Source organism: Sceloporus occidentalis, unplaced genomic scaffold, assembly GCF_023333645.1.
Source record: "Sceloporus occidentalis isolate IW3139 unplaced genomic scaffold, rSceOcc1.0.p SCAF_11, whole genome shotgun sequence".
Lineage (NCBI taxonomy): Eukaryota > Metazoa > Chordata > Lepidosauria > Squamata > Phrynosomatidae > Sceloporus > Sceloporus occidentalis.
In genome coordinates this window covers 19,687,219-19,705,840 of record NW_028316991.1, presented here as the reverse complement: position 1 = coordinate 19,705,840, position 18,622 = coordinate 19,687,219, and the positions used below count along the sequence as shown (strand labels likewise).

The 18,622-nt window shown below is 42.5% G+C and overlaps 1 protein-coding gene across 1 annotated transcript in view; it reads right to left on the bottom strand.

The window, feature by feature from the left end:
• LOC149305679 (E3 SUMO-protein ligase NSE2-like) overlaps nucleotides 1-18,622 on the bottom strand; it is a 106,883-nt gene that overhangs the window by 1,385 nt on the left and 86,876 nt on the right. Inside the window, exon 4 of the mRNA XM_089477289.1 lies at nucleotides 8,979-9,082. Within this exon, the coding sequence (XP_089333415.1) occupies nucleotides 8,979-9,082 (104 nt within the window). The remainder of the gene's footprint in view (nucleotides 1-8,978; nucleotides 9,083-18,622) is intronic.

Sequence of the window (18,622 nt, the reverse complement as noted above, 5' to 3'; positions counted from 1 at the left end):
TCCCCCACCTTACTTTACAGCAGGCTCAATGCATTCTGGTAGGAAGCGATCTCCTGGCATCCACCAAACCCAGATTCATCCATCAGACTCCCAGTGAAGCCCAATTCATCACTCCAGAGAACACATTTCCACCGCTCCATATTCCAGTGGTGGTGGTATTGCAGCCGACGCTTGGTATTGTGAGCTTTGGGTTGTGTGCAGCTGCTCGGCCATGGAAACCCATTTTTTTGTTAGCATGAGTGTATGTGTTAACATGTAAGAGTATGTATGTGTAAATGTTTTATATTGTGTTTGTTTTAGCTGTTCACATGAGTGAGTGTGTATGAGTAAGTGCGTGTGACATGAGTAGATGTATGTGTGTACATTTGTGTTAGTATGTGTTAGTGTGACTGTGAGTGTGTAAATGTATGCGCCATTGTGTAGTCTCTATCCTTTTGGTGAGCAAATGTGACAAAAGTCTTCCACTGTACATGTGCACAGCACAAAGTACACACAAGTACACAAATCAGTTCATATCCTGTATAACTGCAGAGGTTGAGGTGCACAGTCATTCTGTTCTTCTTTAAATATGTTTCCATTTTTATTTTTCAGACACTCGTCCTCTCTGAAATCACACATCAGTCCTCCTACATGTCTGTTTTCATTCATTTCTTTCTTGTTCAAAGCGAAAGGTCAGGGGTTTATTCGCTAAACAAGGCGTTGTGGGTGTGCTGCGGTGAGCTGAGACATCGCGTAGATTAAACATGACACGAAACATCACTTTTAAAGAGGCCATTGTTATTCTAATAGGGACTGAGGTTTTTCAGGAAGCAGCTTGTACTTCTTTATTTACATACTGCTTTGCGCTGATGATCAGCAATGTTTGCTTTCGGACAGAACAGCCCTTGAATGAAGCTTTCATGTTTAGATCTGCATGATGGTGCGAGGAAAAGACATGAGATATTTATGTAGTATGTGTAGCGTGTATAACAGCCCAGGAATCAGCATACCATTCACTACAGGGTCAGGTGTCCTGGGTAGGGATGTTTTGGGCTCAAGCGTTTACAAAGCAACCCATAGGAGGCTTTAAAAAGGTTTTACCAAAATTAAATTAATTATCACCGTCTGAGCTTTATATTTCATGAAATATTTCACAATGTCCCTTTCTAGAATGTCCGTGCAGTCTCGGTATTACGCAATCCCAAAACCATTGAAATGTTTATTTCAGCAATTTAATTTAGCTCTTTCTAGGGGTTTTTCTTTTCTCTCCCCCCCCCCCCCCCCCCAAACTGGAGCATTCTAACCTGAAATGCAGACATCTGAAGGAAGTTGAGCGCTCGCAGTCAAATGATGCAAAAGGTAGAGCGGTTGGGGGATTTTCTGGAGGAGGTTACCTGGCTTGTCCTGAACTCTGGGGAAATACCTCTACCTGTAACTCATTCCTCTTTCTCTCGCGGCTCCTACCTGTGAGGGAACTGCCGTGACATAATTGTGAGAAAAATGTGTGGTTCCATCGATATGTGCTGAGCTGGCAGGGCCAACCCCTTACTCACGCGAGTGTTACTGACTCAGGAATTCAGTATCCGCCGACGCATTTTCTAGGCCAAAGTATGAATCCACTGTCAGGTACATTGGACTTTCTAATATTTGTAGAAGGCAGAACTAAGTAAGCGTTTGTGATCACCAGTAAACCCTGGAGAATGTCTAGATCCCTCATGGCGCTGTGTAGAACCACAGAAGTGATATCTATTCTAGGTGTCATTATTTGTGAATGCGCCACTTAATCAGTTCTTTCTGAAGAGTGGGGAACGTCTTTGCCTTTCTTCTCCTCTCCTGCCATCCGTACTGAAGGCACACACAGTACCTATGGCCCAGTACCTATGTCCTTTGACTCTGGTTAGCTGGTCCTTTTGGCCAGCAGATAGATGATCTGGATCGCACCAACATATGCAAAAAACATGAAAACCCATAAAACATATAGCTGACACATTTATTTTTCTGGTTTGTTTCTCCCAGAACACGCTGTCAGCTGCATCAAAATATTTGTTTTCCTTTATTTTTTTTACATGACCCATTTGGTTTAATGATTGGTGTCGGAGAGTTCCTCTTGGACATTGACAGACTTTACATTGAGATCCAGGAAAGTGGGAGACAGAAGTGGGGGCCCCACAAGCAACCTCACGAAAAGCCAGTATGTTCTCTGCATGAATTTGGGGAAAAAGTAGGGTTGAGACACCAGCTGTCAATAAAACGCGTTCTCAGTACCAGATTGGTGAGCATAGAAGAGCGTTTACATTTTGAATCTCATGTGTGCAAAAGAGGGAGAAGAGGGGCAATCCATGGGAGGAGCATGCTGTGACATCATAGCGACACACATGTCTAGTGACATCACATGCTGTTAGGTGCCCCAGAGACAGCACCCCAGCTGTATGAACACATAACATATCACATGGACACCTACAGATTTTATTCTGGGAAGGGAGGGCAAAATACTAGCCCTGGCCAAAAGGCTGGGACGTAAGCAGAACGCGGAGCATCAGAATGATATGGAGGGTTGGCACTGCCAATGTTGTTGGTGATCGAGATTGAGGCTGTAGCAGCCTCAACCCATACAGTACACAGACATACGCACTTAACAGTTTCGCGGGTCTCGAAGAGGACAGGGGCAGTAGAGGCACGGGTCCCGTCAGGAATAGGGTGATTTCCGTGGTTTACATTGGGTCTCCGCCACAAGTAAATAAACACTTTCCAACAATCCGTCTAAATGTCAATTTTTCTTTAGGCCGGGGTGGGACCCACGCTTGATGCTTTTTTGTGACCTGTCACAGCTCTATATAACTAAAAAGAAAATGCACTCCTATCACACACATCCAGAGCTCAAGACTTTTTTATGGACCGAATGGTTCCTCTCTGCCATCCAGTTCTATGATTCTACGGCAAGAACGCTTGGAAGTCAGGGCTGGCATTACAGGTGTTGCGTGTTTAATCCACAACGTCATACGTGACGGGGCTATAACACGGATTAGGAGGAAATCGTTCTCTAAAGGGACGTTTAGAAACTTCTCTAATAAAGGGAAGCATTTTTAGCAGCGGATCGGCTTTGGGATGCCCTCCAAAAAAAATATGGAAGTGATGCAATAAAAAGACCGGCTCACGGCAGCGAAGGATTTGGCGATCAAAATTCTTTCCTACTGAAAGAGCGAATATCGGAGATAAACGTTGCCAGACGTTTCCAAAAAGTTTCACAGCACCTGCTGTCTGCGCCGTCCTGCCGGTCCCTAAAGGACGTCGAAAAAGTATCCCCCCCAAAAACATTTATCCCGTTTAACCCTGAACGGGCCAAACTGAAACTGTCACTTTCATATCATATTCTGACTTTTAGGGCCTGATACACAGCCAACACCGGGGGCGTCAAAGTCATGAAGAGAGGCAGAGGAAATAGGGACTGTCCCTCCTGAATAGGGACACTTGGTGGTTTTGCGCTGCTGTAAACCGGCACGTTATCAGGATTATCTCTTTGTGTTATTGAAATACTTTACTGCACAACATTTTAAAAGCACAGAGGTTTTTCCTCCCCATATTTATATGCCTGTGGGGGGGGGGGGGGGGGGGCGCTGAACACTGTGTTCTGAAACGGCCGTGACGAGGTCTGCAGACCCCCACACGAACACACGTCTCATCGGTGCGAGTCGTCTCGGGTTCTCACTTCGATATTCTGCGCTTGTTGCAAGAAAAGTACAAATAAATAAAACAAAAAGTTCATCGATGACATGTTAACCCTTTCGTGTTCGTTTAGCTACTGACTGGATTTGAAGTCAGGGTGGGCTCAGGAGCAGACGTGGCCGGGGGGACATGCTGGAGGTAACCCATGGGCCCCCAGGGCAGGCTGCCTACAGCTCCCACTCCTTTTGGGGGTCCAACTGCAATGAAGGCGTAGGGCTCGGTCATGCTTTAAAGGGGCAGGAGGTGGGAGGGAGCAGAACGAACTGCGGGTGATTGTCCCTTTAATAATCGGTTTTATTGCTTTTGGCAACGGGTTGGATACCCGCTGTCCTATCAGAGGCAGCTTTTATCATTAAATCTCCGGTGACAGCGTCTTCAATCCGCAGCCCGTCTCGCGCTTCTCACCAATAACTAGCTTGGGTTCGCTTTCAATGTCACAAAAGCCATTTCATACTCTGCAGCCGCCAATAACCGGTACGTTAGTGAAGCTGAGAGCGATTTGTCATGGAAGGCAAGAGAAAAACCTCATTCTGCGAAGAAGAGTATGAGTATGAGTATGAGTATGCGTCAGAAGGCCGTAGTGACTTATCGTTACTATTGTGCCGGTTACTCTATGAGCCCAACATCAGATATTATGGATAGTAATGAAATATTTGCCTCTCGTAATTCTATATTATCCATATTTTTTTTTAGGTGGAATAGGACTTCATTTTATTTATACAGCGCCATCAGATTCCATTGAGCTGATTGTTTCAGGATTATTACCTACATTTATTAGCCCTTCACATAGACTATGGAGATGACTCAGGTTTGACTCTATAAAAGTAACCTGAATGTTTGAACCTCACAGGGTATCCCCCGTTGATTTCTATGTCATTCTTATCATACCCCCCTGCGAATTATTACGCCTAAAACGAATGATCTGCAGCAGACAGCACAAGAAATGATCTGCCCTTTTTGTTCGACGTGTAAGGAACAATCTAATGTCTGACCTGGGGTGGAACGCAGCGGTCAAATATCTATCATTCTAACTGGAATGTTGGGCTTGATTTGAAGACCTGGATCTCATCACAGTTCGTGTGTTTGTGGGATGGTAGCAGGAGGTGCCCTCCAAAGCTTTTGACTTTCCACCAGGCAGGGTGGCAAATGGGTGGTAAGAGGGCAAAACCAAGAGAAGAGTGGGCAGCCAGAAAGTTCCTATCCTATGTACGATAGTGATACGTTTGCTCATATCCACCACACACAGCAGACAATACAGATTTATGGCAGATTATGGCAACATTTATAAAATATTATCAATGATAACCATATAAAGGTCAGTTGGCCATTAAAGACACCAAGCATCCTACATTCAGTCCCACATCACTTTTCGCTGAAAGCCTTTCGTATGTCATGCGCGGCCATGAATGGAGACACGGGAAGTCCCAAGATATCCAGTGCTTTTAATACGAAATAAGCACTTTCCTCTTTGAAAACCACATCGTTTTACGGGCCAGATCTGTTGAGTCGCTTTGTCGGTGGAGGCATTACTGTCTCAAATACTTCAGATTCATGCGCGATCATGACAAGCCTCGGGTGCTATTGCTGGCATGAGGAAATACTTTTGGAAAGCAAAAATTCTGCATTGCAAACATTAACCGGCTGCATTGAAGCCCTTTAGAAGATGAACAGTGCAAATAACTTGCCTTTTTTCAAAGCTAATCAATACTGCAGCCAATCTGCCATCTGTATGACGCAATAGATTTATTTTTTATTATTTACTACGCAAATGTGTTAGAACTTCTGTGTGCCGAGTTACCTTTTCTGATAAGATCTGGAATGCTGCACAAAGCAAACATTAAAGTGCTGTATATTCTACTGTCGCGTTTCTCAGATTCTATATTTTATACTTTTACATTTATTAAACCAATTTGGTTTTCTTTACAGCTTAAAAGAAGCAATGTATATGTATTTTAAAAACACCCCATGCGTATATATCATAGGAGCAGTCATCTTAGCCTCCTGTTCTATGTGCCTGCATGACTGCTCCTCTCATTGAGCTATCTGTTGCCTTTTGTTAAGTTGCTGCTTGTTTGTGACGCCGGCAGCCTGATTAAATCATATTAAACTCCACGAGGGCAGAGCCTTCTGGAATTTAATATTGAATGTGATCATGGTTAGCTGTGCTTTGGAACGCAGGCTTTATCGAGGTGGCCAGCGGGGAGAATCTACCTCTAGGTTCTTGGTAAAGCTGGAAACAGGCAGCAGTCATGTTAAAAACCCAAAAACTGAAGAGTAAGACTGATCGATAAAACATCTTTTATTATTAAGGATCATAAAAAAATCATATTTCCCCCAGTTTTTGCATAGAGAAGAAGGTATAATATGCCAATTTACAGTAGACCCCAGTAGACTAGGCTCTTCATGTGACCTCCTGAGGTCAAAATACCATAGTTTCTATAAAATACTTTTACATAAATGCTTTGCCTGGCCATCGAAGGGAGCCTTTGCTTTTTCCCCGACTTCTACCTAAATTCAGAGACTGGGTAGGACTTTCTATTCATTGATATTCCTGCCTAAAAACGCACACTGAATAATTCTGTATACATGTTTAGCCTTAGTAGGTCCCAGGGAGATCCTAGTGTCAGGGTGTCTACTGTGAATCAGCGTTATACCGCCTCCGCTGTGCCAAAATCCAAAGACAGAAGGTAGGTGGGGGGTATTTTTAGTTGCCCCGGGAGCTTTTCACTTATCATGTGTGTTATGTAGCCGCACCGAGCCGCAGAATGATACGACCTGCAATTGAAATAATATTTAAAAAAAATAATTTTTTGGATAGAATGCAAAGGAAATAAAGGGTCTGATATATGGGGGGGGGGGGGGGTCCTGGATGTATGGTAGTTGAGAATCCATGTTTGGCCCGGCTGTGATGGTTAGAAGCTCATGCAGTCAATTTCATTCGTTTAATATTTCACATAATGTTAACAGGTTTACATTCCTATCTGACAAGCACTCACTCATTGAGCCATCACGAGTGCCATAAATCAGCTTGTATATACACACAGCCTGGCTCCTGATCAATAACACCCAGGTTTCAGCAGCTAAACAAATCCGGTGAGGGAGTCTTATCTCGCCGAGGAAACAGCCATGTCTTCATTTCTAAATGGACCTGTCATTCACAGACGAGTGGCTGATAAAGGGCTTTATGTGGGGAAAATGAACTGCGAGCGAATGAAAAGCCGAGTATCTATTTCTGTCTATGTATTTTCGATCTTATAACATGTATCTGGTGATCTGATCTCACACGTCCGGGGCACGTGCAACTTCACATCTTTGGGCTAATGGGGTGTATTAACTAAGCATGGAGTTTGCTGGAGGATCAAGCATTTCAGCTACTTGAGTTCACTATGCTTTATGAACGACCAAACCAAGTGAAATGTTCAACTGTACAATTAATGCCACAATGGTAATAAAATAAATGTTAAAATGTCCTAATCATTTCCCCTTTTGGCTACTGTAACCATATCTTAGTTAGTCTATCATTTGTATTGATGACTATTTGGCTAGCACAATGTATAGGTCAAATATTTTGCTTGTTAGAATGCACACACACATTCACAGGGATATGATGAGGGGAATCACTAATACATTTAAAGAATCCATTTTTATTAAGTAACATAAATAGATTTGCTTACAGCGAGAGAAACGCAAGAATATCCAGCAACGGTTGCGCAATGCAGAATTAAACAGAAGTTATGTTTCCTCATCTGCATTATTTTTCATAAATCAAGGCGATTTTTCACTGAAACCGAGCATAACATGGATGTTATAATCAACATATCGTACAAATAACAGCATTTTCCTTTTTGAAAAGAAGGGAGACGGCCGATCCGCGGCTCAGCGATGGCTTTTCTGTTTGTGGTGAGTTTCGATAGTTCTTTTAAGAGCAACGTCTGGAACAAGATCCGTTATCTTTATGTCGGAATGATCACATCCGATCTTAGGGCACCTATACAGGAATGCAAACATAACACATATTATGAAAATTGCATATAAAGTCAATAAGTAAGAAATGGGCCGTTTCCTAAAACTGGGAGCAATCAATATTAACGCTTCAGTTTATTCTAAACGTTGATAGAAGCAAATGTTTGCCCTAAAGATTCTCCAGACTTGTTGGTTTAATAAGGTGAATTGTAGTATTTTATTCTATTGCTTGTTGTTATTTAGTAATTTCCTTCAAAAATAGTCTCATTGACTTTCAATTTTTCCAATGAGAATACCGGAGGACCTGGTGGAGTCTCTGATGGAACACAGTATGACCGCGGAAGCAGGGCTGCGGATCCCAGCTTTCTGATCTCTTCTGACAAAATTACAATCAAAAGTATCCTTAAATGGAAGCACCTGGGCCACTTGGCAAGGTGCTGATCACCTTATCGGGCAACCGACTTCTGTAATAGTTCTCACTGAATTGGACACAAGACCAAGGACTAGTTAAGGTCCATTAAAACTGGGTAGACTAGACGGGCCGAATGGGTCGTATTTGCCGTAACATTCTATGTAGCTAATGGGCCAGTTGGGGAGGCCAGGGATCTTTCTTGAAAGCAGCCCATATATACTCCACACATCCCAGAAGACCATTAGAGGAGCAGGACACCCTTGGCAAGGTAGGGCTGTGAAGGGCTCCCAAATCACATAAAATCATTATCAGCCATTATCTTTTGAATTCTACCATGTTTTTAAACTACCTATCAGGTTCCATGACAAATGGCGCAATAGGCAGCAGTACCACATGGTGAGAGACAAAACAGACTAAACAGAAGAGAAACACATAAGACAAAATTCTATGCGGAAGCAAAAAGTTTGCAGTTTTATTTAAAAACCATAAATAGAACAAACAAAGGAATTTTAGGAAGTCACCTGGTGTTCTTCTTCTTTTGCTGCCTGTCTTGAATCATCCTTTCGATAGCTTCCCTCTGGTAGGTATGGCCACATACCTTATTTTTCACCGGGTTTGTCATTTCCACCTGAGATTAAACCCAAAAATCCCCCGTACAGTTGCACCATCACTAACAAGACATTACAGAAAACAAAGCGGCGCTGGAAACAACCCATGAGCGTGTTCCTCGTTACATTAACCTAAGAACATTCATGTGTTTCCACTTTATGTACATATTTTTGTGCCACACAGTATCTAGAATTCACACACTTAATTCAGCGCCCAAATTTTAGGCTAAATGTCAGAACTACAAGGCTAACATTATTTTAGTTCGTTTAATTAACAGCGGTAGGTACATTACCAGTGTAATGGGGCAAACAAAGTTTGCCTGGCTCTGGGTAACTGTCACATCGTCATCCATGGACTCAAACATTTCCTCTTCTGTCCCATCTTGGGAAACGCCACCTGTAAGCCAAAAACAGGAGGTTACTCCTTCAGCGTCTAGTGAAATCATAGGTATAACTGGTCAACCGCATTGAGTTCCTTCAGCAAGAAGGGCTGGGCTCGCCCTGCACAATGCATAGTTAATGTGAAGTCATCTCGCTGATTTAACAATGTATCATACAGGGCCAGCTCAGCCCTTAATAGAAGAGAAGCTCGCTGGGGTTGACTCTTCATAATGCATAGTGAAGCGAGAGAGATGAAGCCACAACTTAAACCCCCCCCCTTTAGAATCAACGTATTTTCAGCATTCTGAGCTCAGTGTAGCCAAGGCTCGCTACAACGCTAGTTTCAGTAAGGTTTATAAAGTGTAGCTAGTGTGCCAGAACATTTATAACGCCTAACTACATAAACAAAATACAAAAGTAAATAGAAAAAGGTTAAACAAACCTATCATTGGATTAGCGTTTAGCACAGAGGTTTGTTTCTCCCCATGTTCTAGACTTTGTATTTTCTGGTGCGCATGGTAAATGTGTATTACTATGTTTAAAAGGCGGTATATTTATATCAGGAATTACTAAAGCCCAACATGGAATCTACTCGCACAGGTTCTTCTACATGCGCCAAGTTGGGAGTCATGATGCTCCAGCTGAAATTTGGCAGCACCTCTACTCGCCACACTGAACTCTACTTAACGCGGTCATGGTTCACGATGAAAATGGGCTCCAACGTAACAAAATCAACTCGACGCCTTAGAACAACACAAACTCCATTAAACCCAACGACCAACTTGACGGATAGACTTACAAGATGACAAAACCACCCAACAGACTCGACTGCACAAGCCCTACGGTCAACTTAAGCGCATCTCAGCAGGAGAACCGCAATATATGACCAGCTGAATGAGTTTATTTCAACTCCAGCAACCATACCGGGCTCAGAGACCACGTGTTTAATGTACGTAAAGTCAAGCGTGAAACCTGCACACCACAGACTTGAGAACTTTTGGGGCTGCAGCCTGGTACTGTTAACGTATTGTGCGCTGCTCCATACACATACAACAATATGGAGACCCTGGGACAGGTTAGAAGGCTTGGGTTTCATTTATTATGCTGAACAAGATTTTTAGAGAGTTTTGAGAAAAAAAAGTTCCATAATTTCCCGTATTTTAGAGCCGACAATGACAATTTTTACTGTTCTAATTGCAAATCGTAGAAGGAGCTCCCACTGGCATTATTTTTGCTCTTTGCTTCATAACAAAATATATTTAAAATATAAGTAACCTAAAACACTATTAATTAGGTTTCACATGAATTTCGGTTCCTGCTGGGAAATGATGCTTACTGGATTGTGAAATGAACGATAACACAAATACACTATGGGGGCCATGGAAACAGTGGCCAGCCGCGCACGTTGCCCAGGGTACAGCGAGCGCCAGGGAGTCATAACAGGTCCATTTAATTAATTTTGCTGTGTCTGCAGCTCTGATAAAAAAAATACAAATACATAAAAGTTGTGCAATTTTAAAGAGGGACCGCCAGGGCCGCAGCTTTCATTGTAAGTTTCAAGTAAATTCATATAAGACCACCACCATTTGAGCTTTTTTGGTTTGTCAATCACCGTAAATACTTTAAATATCCAAATATTTTCATGCTTTTCATCAGCACCATTATTTTTCGAAGTACAGGATTATGGGGTGAAAAGAAACTAAAGACCCATGTTTGATTTAATGGATCTCTTGTTAGGGTGATGCATAATTTTCACTATAATTGAAGGCAACCATTGGGGGCTGGGGTCACCTGAAAGGAAGCACCAGACAAGGTGGTTCCTTGGAAGATGAAGGTCTTACTGAGACGGTGGTACTTACAGCTGATTGCCCTACGTTCAACGAGAAAGTGCCATTCTCAGTGATCTTAGAGGGATTTAAATAAAATTTGAAAGTTTAGAATCTGTTTATCAGTGTACCAATACAAGCAATTATCTAGATTGCTTGTGATGGGAATCCAGTTATTTGCTGGATGAAGATATGCTACAGAATATGCTAGTTCTCCTAAAAAATCATAATTAAATGCAATGTGAAAGCTCCGAGAGACATCAGAAGGTAAATCATCATTATCCATAAAGGGACCAAGGCAGAGGTCCCACTGAGGTTAGTGAATTTTGTTTTCATGATCCTCAACATAAATTATGTCCATTGCTGTCCCTTTAAGGGGCGGTAACCACGACTTCGACTGGCCACACCCCTTACACATCAAAGACAGATTATTGGATACAAAGCCGGTATAGATCACTGGCTGATTTTAAACAACGTGCTATAACACTTAAAAACAAATTATTATTATATATTATATATATATATATTATTCTGCAAATTTTAGATTTATGGCTTTAGACGCAGTTCAAATAAGAATCTAAAAAGCCATGATTGAAATAATCCAAGCGGGCGCAGATTTACTGCAGGATGATCACGCCAACAAATTTTATTTTTTTTTAATTAAGTCGCCGCATTAGACACACACGTAACGAACCGGCATACACAAAGCAGTAAGGGTCAGATCTTCTAAGGGGCAGGGAATAGGATCACAGCTAACGGAGGGCATACAGTAGAAGGATTGATCGCTCCGGAAGTGGCAGGCAGGGCCTGATCTTGTTATATTAGAAATACTATAAAGATATTACTGGTGGTATCTAAGTAAAGTATTACTAGAGACAATGCCAACATTTTCAAAGCTCAACTGACAGGCCTAAACTTCATATCGTAAAATTCCTAAAAATTCCATCAGATGCAAAGGAATGAGACGCCTGACTCTGTGATGAAAGGATATTGTGTGAAAAGCCAATAAGGCATACCTGGCACAGGGGTTGCCGGTAATGGGGAGAATGGGCCAGCGGACGCTTTTCTATATCTAGTGAGACCTGAATACTTACAATACTTAAGAATCAATAAAGTTTCACTATTTAAGACTTCTGGAATGGAACCCTCGCACGTCATTCTGCCGTTTAAGCCCTATTTATCCAGGTGTACGTGGAAAACGTATTAAAGTTGTGGCATGGGGACAGATAATTGTCATGTCCCTCATTAAAAAGGACACCCAGTGCTTGTGGTCGCAGGCCAAGAATGCACCCAGGCAGTAATCGGTTCAAAGAGCTCCCCAGGGGTGTAGGAGCTACAATGTAGGTCAGCAGCGTTCACCTCATGCTGAGGGCATTAATTATACCGGCTCCCGGAAACTAGGTAGGACGGCAAAGAAAACGACCTTATGCTTTCCAGCATTTCTAAAACTCGATTTATTAGGCTTTGCTCCAGTGAATACTAATCTATGGTTCAGTTAGGACATTTCCATTCACCATGACAAAAAAAAAAAAAATCTAACGAGGAGAGCATTATGGAACCTTTTTTCCAATATTTTGTCTTAATCCTACCTGGGAACGTTTTAGACGAGCTGAAGAACTATTGACCCTGTAATAGCTCTTCATAAAGATTCTATAAAGTGACTTGCTTAACGCGTTAGCCAATTGGGTCTAATCCCGCCCCTCATGGTAACCTTTACTTGTAGAAACACCAGCAATAAAGCAGGGATATCAACCATAACGTACCACAGCCATGTAGAATGCTAAGGAGTTCAGACTGTGTGACCCTAAGAATATAGCCCCTTCACCTTGAGACCCCCCCAGGGAGTTCTCATGTATGGTCTTCGCCCACACATTTCTAAACTTCCTTTACACGGGGATTATTTGAAGACTATCAATTTTAAACTACTTTATAAAACATTAAAGGAAGACAAATGTATCATCTGGAGGATAGTCTTTTTTTGGCTATATGGTAACTGGTTGTGAGAATAACTTGAGTTCATCGTAGAAACATCTTTAACCTGTTATAAAATGAATGACTCTTCGGAGCTTTTTCCGAGCCATATTGTGAAATGCTTAATTGCCATACTGGGGCAGCCCTTAAAAGTGGCACTGAGTCATTTTTTTTTTTTTTGCTCAAAACTGATGAGTTATCGCAGTTTTCAAAATTTTTCATGGCAGGCATTAGCAAATATTTCACACTCTTTCACATCTACGGCTTCGTCTGCCTTTGAGATCCACACCCACCGGTATTGCTCACGGGGAGAGGGACTGAACAATGCCAAGAATCTTACGCGTGTTGTCAGGGTTATGCGTACTGTCCTTGTTTTGTCTACCTCTCTTCGGTGTGTTGATATGGTACCCAGACAGAACACATCCGCACGCATAGGGCTCATTACAACCTGTTAGACATAGAGGGGGGGGTGTTAAGCCGGCTTGCGGAAGAACTGGTTTAGAACCAAGAATCCTTGGCCTTATTATAACATCTTTTATCCTGAAGACAATGGAAACCATTCGGAGCAACTTGCTTACTGGATAAAGGGCAGATAGTGTGGTGGCACTGGACCTCCATCTGTGGTTGAAGTATCATTTTGAGGATTAGACAATGGTTGGGAAGCAGAAGCGCGAGTCTTCATGTTCAACAACTCTCTTCAGGACTTTTATTTCAGTAGTACGTGAAGATCACTCATTAATTACAAGTGACTCAATGATATATTCAGTCCTGACAAGTTATTTCCTCAACAAGGATAATAAACATATGTTTGCGTTTCCACGGCACGTAACCGGCTTTGCCTGCGCTTGTGCATGAGAATGGGCTTAAAGGTCACGTAAGCACATAGCATCCCGTATGCGGCTGGTGAACCGCATGAACTACGTCGCAATTCCTCTTTCTTTTAATATTCTTCAAACGCATCCCGGCTGCTTCCAACTAAAATGACCAAGTTTACCTCGCACCCAATCCCATGATTCTTGTGTGGGCTTTCCCCGTAGAACTTTTATTGGCCAACATGACTGTATAGCGGAGATTTTATTTCGGTAATTCCCAGTCTGTTTCCCTTACGAGTATTCACCAACCCTTCCCAAAAGTGAGGAAATTAATGTCATACCTCTTATGTAGGCAAAACTCAACCAGCGAGCAGCAAAGACCCCCCCCCAGGCCTTCCATGCACCCCATAGGCAGTACAGGATTGGAAGGGGTATAAATGGACATGGCTATATCAACGTCTTTCCAAAATCCTGGAAATCATGCCCATAGCCTGTTCTCTCTGACCGATACGTGGGGTGGGACAAAGTAAATAAGAGAAAGGGAACACCCTTCACCCGATTACAACACAGAGGTTTATAGGTTATGTTTGTGACCGGTGACATACTTGGCTCCAACACACACTGGTCAACATCAAAGTAAGATACACAGCCACCAATGTTTTCGTCCATTCCAAGAAATAGTAAGGGGTTCCCACTCACAAGCCATTATGATGGAAGCTATTGATAATATGTTCATAGCTTAGACCGTAGTCCTCCTTGAGACCTCCATTGCTGCCTTTTTAAAGATAGTGAGGAGGTGATCCAGAAATATTGGGCGTCTCATTTATTTTTAGCAAGTGCACTGAAAAGCTTTTCTACGGAAGCCTACAGGGCAAAAGACGCTGTTCCAAAACAATAACTGTGCTTTCCAGTATATCAAGTAACTAAACCTTAGCCCACCGGTCATTTTGGTTTTCCTCTACGGATTTAATCATATAGAAACATATTAAAAAACTTTAAGAAGCCTTGTCAGTTTCTATGGCAACAACCTACCCACTACCTGCTTTTGTGCCACATGACAATTAAGCGCACCCAGCAAAAAATATCAATAAGATAACACCGCTAAAGGATTATTTCGGACAGGGTTTGGACACGTAAAGGTACTTTGAGATGTTGGGTTTGGTTGATCTCAGCGGAGCAGGCGGGAGAGAAGTATGAATAATAAATCCAAACGCAGCGTCATTATTACGTGGGGCGCGATATGTATTTGTAGCCGCGCACACTTGATCGCTCTCAGAGAATAAGCACATACTTCAGATAAATGTAATTAACTGCCAAAACAAACGAGCGCTAGTGTTCCTTCTTGTTTTTGTGAGCACAAAGGCAGAAGTCTTTACAAATAGGGATGCAGATCAGGTTAAAATAGGTTATCAATTGGAGAAAATTAACCAAGTATGGAGGTTGCCTGTTTAGGTAACTCCACAACAGCCTGCCAGCAAATGCGGTAGGGGTTAATACACTGAGGGAATTTAAACATCAAGGGAAAAGGGGCAGAACGTGTCAAATTCTACGCTTTTTAAGCAAAAATAAGTATATTTTGGAAATGAAATTATACATTATAGTGATGCAACATTTTGTATTTTAAAAGCATCTCTTATAACACTAGCTGGAGACATCTCTACTTTCTCTCTCGTGACCCTGTCTGAACTGTCCAGCCTGCCTTGTGTATAGAAGCAATGAGCGGGGAGGTGAAGAGCTTTTAGCTATACATGTTCCTGGTAGAATGTCTGCAGAAGATTTGCTTGTTAATTTGCTTGCAGCTTCAATGATTGATTACGGGCTAGTTTCCTTTTGTTTGATGATTTCAGGTTGTATTTGGCACGCCGTACACAGCTAGCTATGCCCTGAAAAACATCCTTGACTACTGCGTGAAGCATTCTGCCGGAAGAGGTGTGTAACGAGACGTATTCCGTACATGCCTGCTTAGACTAATCCGCATAACGTAACTCATGAATCAAGGATGCTCGCTATACCTGCACTAGCTCCTATCACCTTCAGCCATCCATGGACAATAACTTACCCGACAAGAATATGAAATCATCCCCTGCCATTATGTTTTATTTTGAACGTCCGTCTGGCGTTCTTCTCCCCAAACATTCCCCATTTGTATTTTGAGGGGGTCGATAAACCAACTCCCTGTCCAAATATTCTGGGGTTCTACGTCGCTAAATTCAGCCCCGAGCCGATGCTAGCTAAGTGTCTCTATTTTATTACTCCGGGTCCATTTTATTATTTAGAATGGACACACAATCGGTTCTGTTCCACTCTTATTAAATACAGTTCAACAAAAGTAACAGATACACTCTATGCAAAAAAGAGCAGCAGCTGGTCGGACTCGTGTTCCATGACGAGAATATCTGGGAGTTGGTTTTTTACATCGTGCTCCGCACGCGGTTACTGCCCCGCTGGTATTTCTCCACAAGGTCCGGGACGGACATCAGCGGAAGGACCCAACGAGGTTGTACAATAAAAAAAGCCTCTGACCGGTGCTGCGTGTTTCTCTAATTATTTAGAGGCTGATATGTATATTTCATGCTACTGAGTGGAATGTGGTAATAAATGGATATATGCAGAAAGCATAGGATTTGATGGCAGGTAAGAAACATTCAGCCTATCTCTGGTGTTAGATTCAGGCCTTAATCAGTCCTTTATCTTTTCTTAGATTCAGGATAGCTTTATGCCCATCCCATGAGTGTTTAAATTCTCCCCATTGTATTAGCGTGAGGAAGGGCATTCGTGGAGGAAGTGAACAGACGACTGTGGCCGTAACACGACGAAAATAGATCAGAGTTGGCATTCTTTCATTTCACCGAATGTTATTTTTTTTTAAAAGTTAACATTTCGCTGACCGTGCTGGGGGAATTATTTGGGGGCTTCCAGTCTGCCGCACAAAATATAAGAATATTTCCTCGCCAGCTCTTACGCTGACATGTTCCACTACCCAATACACACAACGTCCCGTGACTCCAACGGAACAGGACTTCACTTTAGGCACTAATGGGGAAGGAAGAGAGATAGGAAGGAAGCATATTATTAAATTAATATTATGATACGAGCACTGTCCTTGTATACCATTTGACACAATCTAGCCAAGGGCATTTACTTTATTATTTTTTTTACATAGCGCCATCATATTCCGCACCGCTGCACAATGGGTTTCTAATTGTTGATTTACTTTTAGAAGAAATGGAGGAGAGATCTGGATCCTCTGCTTTTGTCCCATGAAATACATGTTTAATAATTGCCTCAACCGATTATCCCAGTGCTTATTTTATTCTATTGAAAAGCAAAAAAGCCAGGAGAGAAGGGATATTGGCTATTGTGATTGCAGTAGGTGTCGGCTACTACCGACTTCTCTCATCGGCCCGACACAGAGCGAGTTCTTCGCACACCTCTACGGAGAGACGCCACGCGTTTCACCCTTAAGGTATTTGAGTTCAGCCAAGCAGACCGAGCTCTGGCTGCAGAATTTGCTCTCTGCGCTTTGAGAGATGAACACGGAGTTAAGAGCCACAATCCAAAATGTGTTTCTCAAGTAGGAGACGCATCATGCGCTGTGATGCAATGTTTGCTTTTTGAGTTCTGTAAATGAAACCATGTGATTTTGTCGAATGCAGATTTTAGAATTTTGCTTCTACAATATAGTGATTGAATTTCTCCACTCAGCGATTTTTTTTCGCAACAAAGCTGAGCCTTTTTGTATTTTCTTAATAAAATAAAAAAAAAAAAAAAAAAAAAAAGACCTGAAAGAAAGCAAAGAAAAGATAACGCTGACTTATCAGATCTGCCACTTGTGCCATATGGCGTTCATCATGTTAAATGCTTAGGTCGGTTAAAATGAGTAATAATGGTTTATCTTGGATATTCTTGGTGCAATAGAACACAATGGCGGTAATACGCGAGAGGTCCCATAGGACAACTTCTTTCTATGCAGAATTATTTCCTCTTGCGTCCTCTCTGTCATTGTAAATATTGTAACGTATCTGAAGGCCACGGAGAAGATACACAAGCTAAATCTGCCAAGAACAGCCCATTGCGACAGCTACTGAAAAAGGCCGATCGTTTCGTTATACTGCAGTTTGCACCGAAATAGCAACAAATCGTAAACAAGAGAGAGAGACTGTTTCCAAACCGTCCTCAACGTTATCATCAGCAGACAGCGACCTGTATACGGAAAAACAAGAGTAAGTACGTAACAGGCACACAGGTCACCGAGTAATCTTCAGAAGGGACCAATGTGATTTGCAGGGACACTAATTAAATAAGAAACGCAGGATGTTCTTTGTGAGCTGGAATGAGACCAGCACAAAACGCTGATGAGAAAACCAACCAAGTCACAGTATTGTGAAACAGTAACCGTGCCAGCGAGCGGCAAACCATGCACACTGAAGAGAAGGGACCTACTAAAGGCACAGTCTAGTGTCCCATGTAGCCCCGCCAATGACGAATGTATATTAAACCTACACCGTTACGTTAATACGCACTTTTTACCTATAAGAAAAAAATAGTTCACTTACCTTTAGGAAACCCTGAAGCCCCAGCACTGCGGAGGAACACCACCTCCGCACCCCGCCATTAGCACTGCCTAAAGCCAAATCACAGAACAGAAAGAGCCAACGCTGAAATCTATGGCACGCGTTCTGCGCATGTGTGCTGGGGGTCTTAATAGAACCCCTGGAACCCTCACACAAACCAGCATCTCCAAACACATCTCCAGCAAGTCGGGGGGCTTCTAATGAATCCCTCCATGCATTTGTACCGGGTGGTGAGAGGTGGGAAGTCAGCTCTTAACGGCATATGACGGCTGGAATGTCTCTAACTCCATTGCACCTGAAGACTGTGTTGGATCACTGGTCTTGTGCATGTTCTTTAAGGCAGAAACTAAACTTTAACGAATACATCTGCAAG